This window comes from Peromyscus leucopus, chromosome 4 (genome assembly GCF_004664715.2).
Source record: "Peromyscus leucopus breed LL Stock chromosome 4, UCI_PerLeu_2.1, whole genome shotgun sequence".
Taxonomy (NCBI): domain Eukaryota; kingdom Metazoa; phylum Chordata; class Mammalia; order Rodentia; family Cricetidae; genus Peromyscus; species Peromyscus leucopus.
In genome coordinates this window covers 19,597,026-19,611,033 of record NC_051066.1, presented here as the reverse complement: position 1 = coordinate 19,611,033, position 14,008 = coordinate 19,597,026, and the positions used below count along the sequence as shown (strand labels likewise).

The 14,008-nt window shown below is 37.4% G+C and overlaps 1 protein-coding gene across 5 annotated transcripts in view; it reads left to right on the top strand.

Annotated features, from left to right (window-relative positions):
• Positions 1–14,008, top strand: part of Lrp1b (LDL receptor related protein 1B) — a 1,927,307-nt gene that overhangs the window by 923,439 nt on the left and 989,860 nt on the right. For all 5 annotated transcript variants that reach the window (XM_037205578.1, XM_028868856.2, XM_037205579.1 and 2 more), the window contains exon 7: positions 7,350–7,512. In XM_037205578.1, the coding sequence (XP_037061473.1) occupies positions 7,350–7,512 (163 nt within the window). The remainder of the gene's footprint in view (positions 1–7,349; positions 7,513–14,008) is intronic.

The following is a 14,008-nucleotide window of genomic DNA, read 5'->3' as shown; positions in this document are numbered from 1 at the left end:
CTCTACTGACTCACACTTCTTTGAGCATATTCCCTCGAGTAATATAACTGGGACATGTGGTAGTTTCTCTCTCTCTCTCTCTCTCTCTCTCTCTCTCTCTCTCTCTCTCTCTGGATTTTGAGGAATTCACATACTAATTTTCAAAGTATATGGGCTAATTTGCTATTTTTTGTCAACATTAGCAGTATGTATGGAGCCTCTTTTCCCTAATTCCTCATCTGCATTTGTTGTTATATGTTTTCTTGATATGAAATAGAATCTCCATGTAGTTTTGATTTTAATTTCTCAAACGAACGTATTTACTCCACTTTCTATGAAATGAGAATTTTCAGAAATTTAGTACCAGGCTGGATGCCGTGGCACATACCACCAATCCCAGCACTCAGGAGGCCAGACTAGTTAATTCACCAAGACTCTGTCTCAAACAACAACAAAAGGAGACACCACACCGGGATGGCAGCCTTCTGAAGTGGCTTCTTCTGTGCCCCTCAGTTTGATCTTGACTTGAAATTACATGCCAGGGGATGCTCTAATAGGTAAAGACTGGGAGGGGCACTCAGTGAGAGCCATCTGTCCAGAGTCTCCTTGCCCTTTCTCTGTAACATTCCTTCCTCCTAGCTGGAGACAGGACTCTTCTGGAGTGAAAGCCTGATGACCTAGCAATAGAAAAGGTAGGTCAGAGAATTTCTTAGTAAGCAGTGTCTATTCAAAAGGCTGTGGAATATTCGAGTAATATTTTAAGGTTTTTTTAAAAATGTTTTTAATGAAAATAAAATGATACCACTCTCCATCCCTTTATGAATTGCTTCAGGAAGCAAGATTTTACCTTATGATTTGCCTTCGGAAAAGTGATTCCACCTCTGTGACTAATTTTTGTGAAATGCAGAGGAGCAACGCAATGGGCTGGAGAAAGAGATTTTGCTTTGGAGGCTTTCTAGTCTCCTTTCGTTCAAAGCACACTACAGTTTGCTTGCCATTTTCTGATTGCTGGTATTTGCTGTATCTGTTTATTTGCTAACTTGCTTGCCTCAAGGCTGTGTCTAATTGCCCAAACTCTCTGATTTAAATACAAATTACACTAAAGACAGAAGGAAACACCAACAGCATAAAAAGAAACTAAACTAATTCTCACAATTACTAACCATTCTGCCAATTAGACTTTTTTCACTGAAATCACACTGCTTCAAGAGTACCTAGGTGTTAGTTAACAGCACCTATTCTTCCAGAGTAGAGAATCTTTGGGAAATGATGAATTACAGACAGGTGTAGATCCTGCCGTGCAGCAGCTCTTTTGTCTAAAATCACAGTAGCATGTACTGAAGCCACCAGCTTTGCAGCATTCGGGGTGGGTGGATGAAGGGGCCAGGCACTTACCAGATCTCGAACCAGAATATCTGACCTGCAGCTGACAGAATAATGCAAGCACACACCAAATCCCAGCAAAACCTAAGACCCCAGATTTCTTGAGATGGAAAAATAATTAAGACTTTTTAATATCCTCAGTGCTGGACTGGCTGAGGAAAAATAAAGTTTCTGGGAGTTTAAGGAATATTTAAATGTTTATTGTTCCATAAAAGCTGTACAATGTGAGTGAGGCTGTTACTGTTGGTCTGCAAATGTATGTCCAATGGCTTGCAATATCTGTTTTCTGTTTATCCTCTTAGGACAGGGTAGGAATTCCTACACAACTGCTGCTACCTGTCTTCTTTTTTTTTCTAGCAATATACCATTGTGAAAGATAGTGCTGGCGTGTGTCAGTCAGTGTTAGTCTCTCCATGGAGAGAACATCGTTCACGGAAGTGGCTTGCTCTGCGGAAGAATTTTGGAGCATAAAGTAGGAAAAATGTTTAGGCTCAGATTACAGAAGGAGGCTTTGAATGGAGAAGGTGTAAACACAAAAAGCACAACTCTTACTTAAAATTGGAAAAGGGAGAATTTATTCCGTAGCAGAATATGAGTGGCCATATTGTTACAGTACGGTGCGGGTGGGCAGCGGCCTTGGCAGGTTGGAGCCAAGGGGCCCTAGAAGGTCATGCCACACAAGAGAACTCACATGGAGAATTTATTGGTGGAAGGGAGAGAAAGGAAGAGACACAGAGTGCTCCTCTGGAGATAAGCTGAGGAAAGATGAGAGAGACGGGGAGGGAAGTGGGAACGAGAAAGTGTGAAGAGAGAGGAGGCAGGGCCCTGCCTTTTAAAAAGGGCTTAGCGCATGTGCACAGAGACCACGTAGGAATGAGTACATGGTGTTGTGAGGGCCCTGAGCAAGCCAAAGTACTGCTTGTGTACTAGAGAGCACATGCACACAGAGATGATGCATCTTGCCAGGTACCCAAGGACAGACTAGGCATGCTGAATGCCAGCACATAGCCCAGGAACAAAAATCTAAATTATCCCAAATACCACATTACAATGCACTTATCCTTCCATCGGGTTTTATTGTGGCAGAACAAGTATAGTTAAAACCAGGGCACTTTGCAAATACATTGCTGGAAACAACCAACATTTGAATTGCAGCAAAATGGGGAAATCTCGACCACAGGCTTCAGCTGCTGCTGCTGCTAACTAACTGTCATAGCTTTTGATACTATGAATGTGTTCATCCAAAAAGATTTATCTAACAGTTACATGGACATTAATAAAATCAGAGGTTGGTAATAAATGACTACTTAAAGGCTAAGATAACCAAAGATAATTTGGCTCTGGACCTACGATATTCCAACTCTCACAATCATTGCTATTCTAATCAGATAGTCATCTTGGTAAAATGTGTGCTATAAGTACATTTTTTTTTCTGGGAACTTAAGTCAACAAAGGAAAAAATTCCTTTATGTGGCTAAGTTTCTCAAGTGTAGACATATGCAAATGTAAGCAACAAAAGAGATTCACAGAGAAAAGCACACAAATCCATTTAAATGACAGAGAAGCTGCTATAAGGAACTAAAGACATGAGTATTTTCATACTAGATTGATGGGGGAAGGAAAGTCTATGAAGGCATTATGGGCATGTTTGTGCACTAAAGATAATAAATTGCAAGAATCTTGTGATTAGAACAGTCTAATAAGCTTTTCCGCAGGAAATATAGATTTCACCTCTCACTTGAAGGTCTTCTGACCTGCCTCAATTGGTGTGTGTCACAGAACACTCTTGTTCCTCAAATTCCTTTAGCTTTAAATATTAAAGTTGCATGGGAGGCTTTCTGGGTTTACTTTTCTGCTGCTGTGATGAAATACCATTACCCATAGCAACTTGAAGAGGAAAAATTGATTTGACTTACAGCTTGCTGTCCGCCATTGTGAGAAGTCAAGTCAGGAACTCAGGACAGGAGCTTGAAGTGGAACCCACAGTTCATCCTTGAGTAAAGCCATATCAGGACATTAGACAGAAGCAGAAATAAGTACCAAAGAGAAATCCTGCTTACTGGCTTGATCCTGGATTCGTGTTCAGCTGAATTCTTATATAGCCCCAAACCAACTGCTTACGAATGGTAACACCACAGGGGCTCTAAATCACTCAGCAATCACCATGTGTCACAGGTGTACCTGAAGGTCAATTTGATAGAGGCAGTTCTTCAGCCGAGGCGTCCTCTTCCCAGGTGTACCAAGTTGACAGCCAAGATTGGCCATCACAGTGCCCTCTTCTGGGGCAGTTCATTCTGAGCCATACCACATCCTTTAGTCAATTGATCACAGATAAATATTAAGGGAGGGAGTATTGAAATGTATACTAGTTCCCTTTTAGCTATTGTTTTACTATGCATAGTTCTAGGTTCCTGTGGCCAACATGAATCAAGAGAGTACCATGAGATAATATGACAGATACAGAGACAGAGACCACATTCTCCTAAATTATATTACAACATGTTACTTCAATTCTATTTTATTGTCAATTGTTAATTTTCTTTCTTATTTAATATATAAATTACCATGTACCATAGAAGCATATGTACACATAAAAATAAAGTATTCCTAGGATTTCATTCTAACTGTAATATTATCAATTATCACTGGGGCCTTGGCATGTTTCTGAAACATAGGTAGGGTACAGTAATATTCAAAAACTAAAAGCATGGAAACCAAGACTGAAGTGGGTACATGATTCATTTACAGCATTATTGAAGGAGCCAGAGCAATACTAGCAGTCTAAAAGCAGTGGAGAACTTGGTACCCATAGTACTTTTAGTTATTGGGGCTTTTACAGTTTGAGGATAATTACACAGTATCTCATGTAGCTAAGAAGGCCTCACACTTGCTATGTAACTGTGAATGACCTTAAACTTCTCATTCACCTGCTACTACTTTCCCAGTACTATGATTACAGGCATGCACCATCATGCCTGGATGACATGATGCTGGAGACTGAACCCAGAGCTTTTTGCATTTTAAAAGGTAGATATTGTACCAATTGAGCAACATCTCCAGCTCATTTTTAATTTAATTCATTTTTATGAATATTAAAAAATATTAACTAGAAAATTGTGGAATAGGTGTAAACCCTTAATATCTCAAAATGTTACAGTGTATCTTTGAGATTATTTTTCCTATAACTACAAATTATACACTGCAGATTTACACTACTATATAAAACTACACTACAAGCTACAGTGTAACAGCTATGGAACCATAAAATAAAAAGTGCTCAAAGAAAACGCATATACTTTTATATGGCCACTTTATCCATTGTATCCATTAGCAATCAGTTATTTGAATTTGAAATGAATTAGCTAAAATACAATGTACTGATGTTTCATTTTCCAAGAAATAAAAGCTAACATTTGAAAAAGATGGTGGCCTCTTTATTAAATATAGCAGATATGAAATAGTTACATCCGCATTGTACAACATGGTATTGGAATATAAAGAATAAGAATTCTTAAGCCTTTTCTTTCTTTTTTCTTCAGTGCCTAAGTATGCCATTGAAGGAATCTGTCACCCCTTCTTGGCTTTATATAAAAATTTTAGGTCCTTTTATGTAGGCAAATTTATCATAAAGCTTTCTTTTCCTATCATTTCTACATCTTTTCTATTTTTTTTAGTTTTTATTGTTTGAGAATTCTATACATCGATATAATGTGTCTTGATCAAATCCATACCCTGCCCAGTTTCTCCACTATCTCTCCTATCCCTTTTTTCTTTGATGTAGTCTGTTTTTTTTTTTTTTTTTTTTTTTTCCAAACCTATGAGTCCACTTAGTGCTGCCTGTATGCTTTTGGGTATAGTACCACCCACAAAGAAACTGATATGCCTAACAAAGGAGCCATAAGATTCCAACAGACCCTCAGACTAGGTGGGGTCTTCATCAGTGCTTGACCCATCCATGCTGGGTTTTGGGCTGTCTTGGTCTTGTACAGGGCTTGTGCATGGACTCACAGGTAATGTGAATTCATTGCTCAATGGCTATGTCATGCTCAGCAAGAACGAATTTGCTGCAGATATCAATTCACTGACTCTAAAAATTGCTCTGCCCTCTTCGGCAATGATCTCTGAGCCTTGAAGGAATAGGGAATAAATTAGATGGCCATTTTAGATCAGAGCACTACACATCTTATTCTCTGTACTCTTGACCAGATGTGGTTGTCTGTATTAATCACCATTGTGTTAGCCAGGGTTCTCTAGAGTCACAGACCTTATGGAATGAATCAATCTCTCTCTCTCTCTCTCTCTCTCTCTCTCTCTCTCTCTCTCTCTCTCTCTCTCTCTCTCTCTCTTCCTCACTCACTCACTTGCTTGCTGTGAACAGAAAGTCCAAAAATCTAGTAGTTGCTCTGTCCCATGAGGCTGGATGTCTCTGCTAGACTTCTGTATATGCTGGTATCCTGAAGAAGTAGGCTCCAATGCTAGTGAAGGAATAAATGTGCTAGCAAGGCCAGGGCAAGAGGGCAAGGAGAGAATGACATTAGGCCTGGCATGAACACCTGAAACCTCAAAGCCCTCCCAAGTAAAATGCTTCTTCCAGCAAGACTAGACCTACTCCAACAAGGCCACACTTCCCAATGTGCCTTTCTCGATGAGCCTGTGGAGAAATTTTTATTCAAATAATCTACTGCAAAAGAAACTTCTCTCATGAGGGTTGAGAGATCTTACATAAAGAGAGAACTTATGGATATGAAGATAAGAATGTAGGTAACAGTCTACTGATATGTCCATTCAGCAAAATTATAGGATTAGGTAGGTTATCTTCTACTGCCTGTGACCTTGTTACCCACGAGGTTTTTGGTCCAAGTAATAGTACCAGGCATGACTCTTGTCTTATGTGTTGGCTTTAAGTATGATAAAAATGTGTTTACTCCCGTAATATTCATTCTATTATTGTACCAGTGGTTCTCTATTGACAGACCAGTCATTATTTTATCTAACAGCGTTCATAGATGAGGAAAACTGCTGAGTATTTTCTCTCCCAATTGTGTGCATAGAACCTTTCAGCACTATGAAAGCTATCCAGGTTGGTACCAGCTTGATATCTCCAAGTTCTATAATTCAAGTAGATGGTGTCTTTGGAAGTAAGGTCTTTCCATCATCTGATGAGCAATCAAGTCATGTGGTAATTCCTATAGTTTGAAAGGTTTATGAGATCCCATTTTCCAATAGCTCAAAAATAGGTAACCCATACTTGGCACCAGACTTTATATTTAATAGCCTATTTGTTTGAAAGTACCCTTTCCTTCCTATTATAGGGCAGCTTCATTTTAGATATGTATATGCATATGTAGATATAAAGTTGCTTCCACAGTAGACTGTCTTCCAATGGCATTTTCAATGGGCATTAATGGCGATTAATCCCATCCTGTATCCTTTCCTACCCTATCCTCCCACACTCTGTGCATTTACTTCTTCATGTTCCCTTGTTCCTCTTTTCCTCTTTATACTACCTGATTTTTATCTTTCTTCCCTTGAATTTCCAAGACCCCCTCTTCCTTTTTTTTTTTTTACCGATGACTGAGAACAAACATTCACAATAGATATTCTCTTATTATTACAAATTAGCCTTATTAGTGAACCTCTTATGTTCATTGGATAAAATGAGATGCTGTGGCAAATGCAGAAGAAATGTTACAATGTTAATACCTACATTTTAAGAATAGAAACTTTCTTTTTTATAAGTCAACTTCAGTCTTCATTCTTTACATAGTCATTTATTTTCACATTGTTGAAATTTTTCATATATATATATATATATATATATATATATATATATATATAAACAAAACAGAAATAAAAAAACAAAAACAAACTAACAAAAATCCTGTGTTTTAGTTCTCCTCTGAGATGGCTTGGGCAGACTTGTATATTCTGGCTATGATTAAAAAGTTTGGTCTGTGACTGAGTTATTCTGCATATGTGTTTTTCAGATGTGGAACAAATGGCAATTGACTGGCTTACCAGAAATCTCTACTTCGTGGACCACATCAGTGACCGGATCTTTGTTTGTAATTACAATGGCTCTGTGTGTGTCACACTGATTGAATTGGAGCTTCACAATCCTAAAGCCATAGCAGCAGATCCCATCGCAGGGTAAGAACATCGCCTTCAGCATGCCAGGTTTAGAAAAGTTCCCATTAAAAAGGGATCAAAGTCTAACATGTGGTTTTGTAGGAAGTAAGACATTAGCATTATTAAAAAGAAATGCATTGATTTTAGTGCTAGCATTGCAGGAAGAGAAACAGGCTAAAAGTCAACGTTTGAAACTTAGTGATTATCTGTGCTTTAATAAGGTGTGATACTGCAGACCTTGCCTGAGACACTCTTCCCTTTACCTGAAAATGGCTTGTGGTCTCCAAAGAACCTCAGTGGAGTGTCAAGGTCATTTTGATGCTCAGCAGGGAAACTTAGAGTTAGCAACTTGCACAAATGCTTCTTGAAACATTGTTAATCTACTTGAGTCAGCATAGCATTTAGGTTTTTATAAACAAAATATAATGTATGTTCAAGGGTACTCCAACATTAAGCATATCTTTGTTAGTTCAGACTATTTTTCTGTAAATATTGATCTTTTAGCTTAATAATATTATTTGATGAATGAACTCAACAGAATTCACTTTTTATTTGTTAGCTTTTTAATTTGTGATTCATTTTATTGGTTTAAAAAAGTTCTTATAAGACTCTTTCTTAAATAATAGAATAATTAATCTTAAAAAATTTACACCTTGTCAAAATATGGTCACAAATGTTTAAATTCCTATGAACTTTGTTCATATATTGAGAAAAATCTACGTAGAATAAACCTGCTTTTTTTTTCTTTTTAACAACAATTGCAGTATAATTAGAAGGGTTTAAAACAAAGATGCACCAAGTTCCCAAATTCACCTGTTCATGATTTAGTGTTGGTCAAGGAGACAGAGGAATCCATGGCATAGAGGGCTGCTTTAGTTGAAAGGACTGTTGTTTTTGAATATGTAAATTGTAGCAGATTGAAAACTGGAATTTTATTCTTACTGTCATTTCAATAGTCCTCAGGCAGTTCGGCTGAAATGTCTTATGGAACTTATCCTAAACTGCCATAAGCCTCCATTCAATAAAGGGGAAAATATTTACTGAAGAAACAGCTGTCATCCATATGTGGACTTTTGTCACTCTTTACTTAAAGTCTGATTGAATATTAAGATGCATCATCACAATGGTTCTGATTTTGACAAGAACAGCTTGCACGTCAGGACTTTGTGAGGAAGGCTGGGGAACATAATTCTTGAATGAGGCTCTATTTGTGTTTGCAGCAGATGGTTCCTTGAGTGTAGCGATGCTTCAAAAGGCATTAGTAAAAGAAGTTGTATTTAAACTGATCTGTTTGGGTGGTTGGATAAGGGTAGGAAGAAAGAATTGGAGATTTACAAATGTGCTCGCGGCATTCTCTTGGCATCCTTTTTTAGAAATGTATGTGCTTGCAAGTTTTTCTCTGATGGCGCTAACTGAACAGCAAATTGGCCTTCCAATAGTCTTGTCTATCTAAATGTTGCGAGGTGAGGCTGCTGAATTTGTCCTTTCTAGTCACCACATCCTTTGCCTTTCTTAAAAACAAAGATGCTGTGCCTCTTTCCAATAAAGCTGCCAACTGAAATGTAACACGTGTGAATGTTGTTTCTCATTCTCAGCAACAGCATGCTTTATGTTTGCAGGCAACTTATTTCTCCCTGTCATTATGAGAAAGAGCCATATTTTGTCATTTTTGTCAACAGAATTAGGAGTAGAAAGCCCCACACTGTTTGCACACATTCTCTGATGGGGTCCTTGGGACGCTGTAACTGCTTAAATGTAATTTTGCTGTATCATTTGTCACAGTAGGTGCTCTGAAATGTTTTTTGTGGTCTGGCTCTAACTCTGTTTTCACTCACGATCACAGATATCAAAGCGAGAACTACTCTCCTAGTATGTGAGTAGATACGGTTTGCAGGTGAAACTTCAGCTCAGCTCCTCCTATGTGTGAACAGCCTTTTGACTGAGAGTGCAGTGAAGCTTGGAAAAAAATGGAAGGGGATTCCTCTTCCATCCACCTTAGTACTTGCTCTGGAGATAATATCTGTACCTGAGCTATGAATAAGCCAATATTATGCTATTACCATCCCCCCCCCTTTTTTTGTTTTAAATTTTCAAGACAGGGTTTCTCTGTAGTTTTGGAGCCTATCCTTTGGAACTGGCTCTGTAGACCAGGCTGGACTCAGACTCACAGAGATCCTCTCAAGTACTGGGATTAAAGGTGTGCCACCTTGTAACATTTCCCTTATTTCTAATTGTGCAGGGAAGTGTGTCTTTGCCTCAGTATGTTCTATTTGTTCAGAAATATATCAGTCATCTGACTAGTCTCTTGTGTCCTAAACTTAGGAGGCTTAGAACACAATCAAAATGTTCTTATGTCCCAGAGGCTGTATAGAAGGAAGACCACTCTTTTAGCTCTTCTCACTCTTTTTTTTCTGTTTGCACACCATGACTGTTCCAAGATTAGAATCCTTGTCTTTCAAATTGTATTCTCTGTTGTTCTTAGTTCGTTAAGGCTTGGATACAGAAGACTAATGTTTTGTGGACTCTCATTATGCCTGGAGCCAATCTCAACAAAAATATGCCAAGAAAATGTTTCTAATGATGTTTGTATATTGTCTTCAATTTTTAATTATTTACTTCAACTTATTATTTCAGGCTACTTTTCAGAGATATTTCTCAAGGCTTTTCTTTCATTTTTCAGCAATATTCCCTTACAATGGCTCCTTGAAAGGCATCTATAAATTATTGCTGAGGAGTCATTAATGTTGGAGGGTGGCACAGAAGGTCATAGTCAGACCAACCTTAAAAACAGCCAGTCTTTCAGCTTGCCACACGATTCTGCTTGTTTAATAGTAAAGAACTATATCTTACCCCATCATAGACCATGGTTCATTTCTAGCAGATTCTCTTTCTAGTGACCAGTCTCCTCAAAGATGTTATTTCATGTGGACTACATTTATTTATAATAGGTATTGATGAATATAAAACAAATAGGAAAAATGAGATATCTCTTAGGAAGGAACACAAACTGGTATTGGAGGAGAATTGCAGAACAGCTGTGGGTATGAGGATGGAGGGGAGGAAATACCTTCATGTATTGCTACACTCATAAGTTCTTTGTTTTAAGTTTTATTAAGCTATGAAATCTTACATAGGATATGAAGATTTTGGTAATATCCTTCTAGTGTTGTTGTAGAAGAAAAAATAATTCTGCTTCACTATTTTTCTATTTTATTGGGAACAATTTTTATACAATATATTCTAATCACTTCCCCCTCCCTCAACAATTCTGAGATCTTCCAATCTCTCCACACACCCAACTGCATGCCCTTCTTTTCTCTCATTCTCAAACCAAAAACTTACGTGATATTAACAAGAGAAAAGCGTTTAAAAGTGCTGATTACTTTCAAAATAATATAAGAGATTTCAAAACTGAAAAACAAACTACACAAAAGCAAAACCTGTGAATTTTATGCTACATTTAAAGGACTCCTGTACTTTCAGTTTTGTATGAATAGGGCAAAGGAGGTTATTATTTGATAGTGACTAACTGGTTAAGGGAAAGCCATGCTTCTTCAGGATCTGTGTCTTCAAAAGGAGGGAACAGGGCTGAAGAACAGAATGTGATGTTGTTTGGTTGGTAGGTTCATTGTTTTGTTTTGTTTGTTTGTTTTTAATTTTTTTTTTATTCTGCTATCTCCTCAAATGCTAAGATGCCATCTTGTGGGCTAGCATGATCTGAACCTCACCACGGAAGAGGAAACAGGAAACTACTTTAAACAATTGTATACTCATGGATTTACATTGACTTCATCATTTTCAAAACAAAGGGGTAATGATACGATTTGATAATAGTTGCTCATGTCTATGCACACTATTGGAGAAGGCTTGCTTCAGTGCTAAGTAGTAGCTGGGTCCATTGGATTTAACTGAGATCATGGATGAGCCAATTTGGGTTTTCCTTCTACTCTAGGCCTTCAGAGTCCTATTGAAAAAGTCTCTTAACACCAGATCTCAGGTAGGGATGAATTTCACCATACATGAAGTTGTCAAAATACTGGTGAAAAGTGATGATACCAAATAACATAAAACTATGTGGTGATTAGAAAAGCAAGGTACAATATTGGATATGTATCCCAATCCACAACCCTTACTTATAGATTTCAGGACTGAGATGGTGTTAATGTTTTAAATGAGTTCAAGCATGAAAAAGTTGGTGACGGCAAGACTCTATGTAGGTCACAGCTTTGGCCAGTAGTATGCTCATTTACAATCCATGAATTACATAGTTTTGAAATCTTAATTTGAGTCTGTACATTTTGATCTCTCCCTTTGTAAGGGAAGGCTACACCTACTCATATTTGTAAGAAAAATCTAAAACATCAACTTCTTAACCTCCTTCACAAGACAATATAGTCATAGTTCTGATAGCTTTTCACAGTCAAGGGTACACCCTTATTCAAAAACAGTATCTCTCCTTTCTTTCATGTTTTTAAAAGTTTTATATATGTGTATATATGTATATATATATACATATATATAACTTTATATATAACTATATATAATTGTATATATCTGAGAAGTAAAATGGGATCTGGTGATAAAGTTGCAACATATAATGATGAAATTGAATAATTAGCATTTTGTAAATATTTATTATTGCTTTGTGTTGAGGATATTCAAACTCCTCACTTCAAACTCTTTTGAAATTATACAAATACATAATTAGTGTAACTATTAATTGTAGCCCCTTGCATACTATAGAATACTAGCATTCATTCCTTTATCTAATGGTAACTCTAATCCAGTAACAAAATATCCACTTCCCAACAATCTTCTTGGCCTCAGGAAACTACTATTGTCTGCTGTACCCACATAGGATCAATTTCAGTTTCTGTATATGAAAGAAAATATGTACTATTTGTCTGAATACTGGCTTATTTCACTGCCCTTACAACACATCCATGTCTCCATAAATAACAAGATTTCATCCTTATTAATGGCTTAATAAAATCCCACTGTGTGCAAATATATACTTTTTTATTCATGTGTCCATTGATAGACTCATAGACTAAACAAAATTTCTGGTATTATGAATCCAGTTACAATAAACAATGCAATGCAGCTAAATCTTCAGCACCCTGTATTGCTGCATCTTATGATATATATTTATCCTTTTAGATTTTTGAGGACCCTCCATACTAATTACCCTAATGCCTCTAGGACTTTATGTTTTTTAAATATTTTAAGTTTCCCTTTTCATTATAGTTTTTGGACAATGTACTGTCTTTCCGAATCTACTTGTATATTCCTCTTCATTGGGAAATATTTCAGATTAAAACAGTATATTGATTTTTTTAAAAAAATTACTCTCTATATTTCACGTGTTGATCTGTTGTAACTTCGTTCCTAAATAACTGCAACTTAAAGTTTCTTTGAAAAATGTTTAATGAACAATCCTTCGGTAAAATTTTATTTGGAGTGATAATTGTATTGTTGGAAAATGCTAGATATTATACATCAGAACACAACTCAGATGGGTTGAGCTCTGTATCCACCTGCTGAATGGACAATATCAGTGGAACAATTCACCAACTTCTAATACTCCTTATAATAGTAACATTCCTAGGCTTGAAATTTTTTTTCATTGTGTCAAAAATATTGCCAATGTTTTTCTGTCATGACAAATTCCTAATGGTGTGTTTCAATTTGGATTTTTTAAACATAGTTTAAATAGCTTTAAACTATTTAAGTATCTATACATTTTCCTGTCTATCATGATTCCTTTCTTTACTTCCTCATGTGAATCTAATGCCCCCTTTTACAATTAGGTTCATGGAGAATAAACTAGGCATCAGCATTACCCATCTTAGGCAAGATTACTTTGGACCCCAGGAAAGATGCCCTGCCATTCTGATATTCAAACTTCATGTCTGGAGTTGCTGACTGAATGTGTAACTTCCCAAGAACATGAAAGTGTGTGTGTTTCATTCTTCACACTGATTCTGACTAAGCTTGTTGTTCACAAGTTCAATTGAGACACACTGGGGGACACTGGGAGGGGGACCTCCTCGAAGTACCGGGAAAGTGATTGTTTGTGCTAATGCTTAGCTTACATTGTTACCATTGCTTCTGATGTTCATCTTCCTGCAAATAAGCACAGACATGAGTGACTCCCTAATTAGTAGCTCTGAGAATTCTCTCTTGCTGCCTGAGGGGTCTTGAGCAAAAGAATTCCAAATCCGAAAGCCAGTTCACCTACAGACTGTGCCTGTGCCAGCACCAGCTGCCTTGAACACTCCATGATAGCTTTGAAATAACTATGCAAAGACTGCAGCCGATTGCACTGTTTTCGGAAGGTACAGCACTGGTCAAGATGTTTGACAGTTTCTTTGACAGATTTTGCAGCCATTATCCTTGATGAACTGCTTCCCCCTGCGCCACGGGAGCAGCATTTTCCACTGAACAGCCACAACCATCCTCCACCCCACTCCCCGTGTACTGGACTACCGTAAGTGATACAAGACCAAGGATCCAA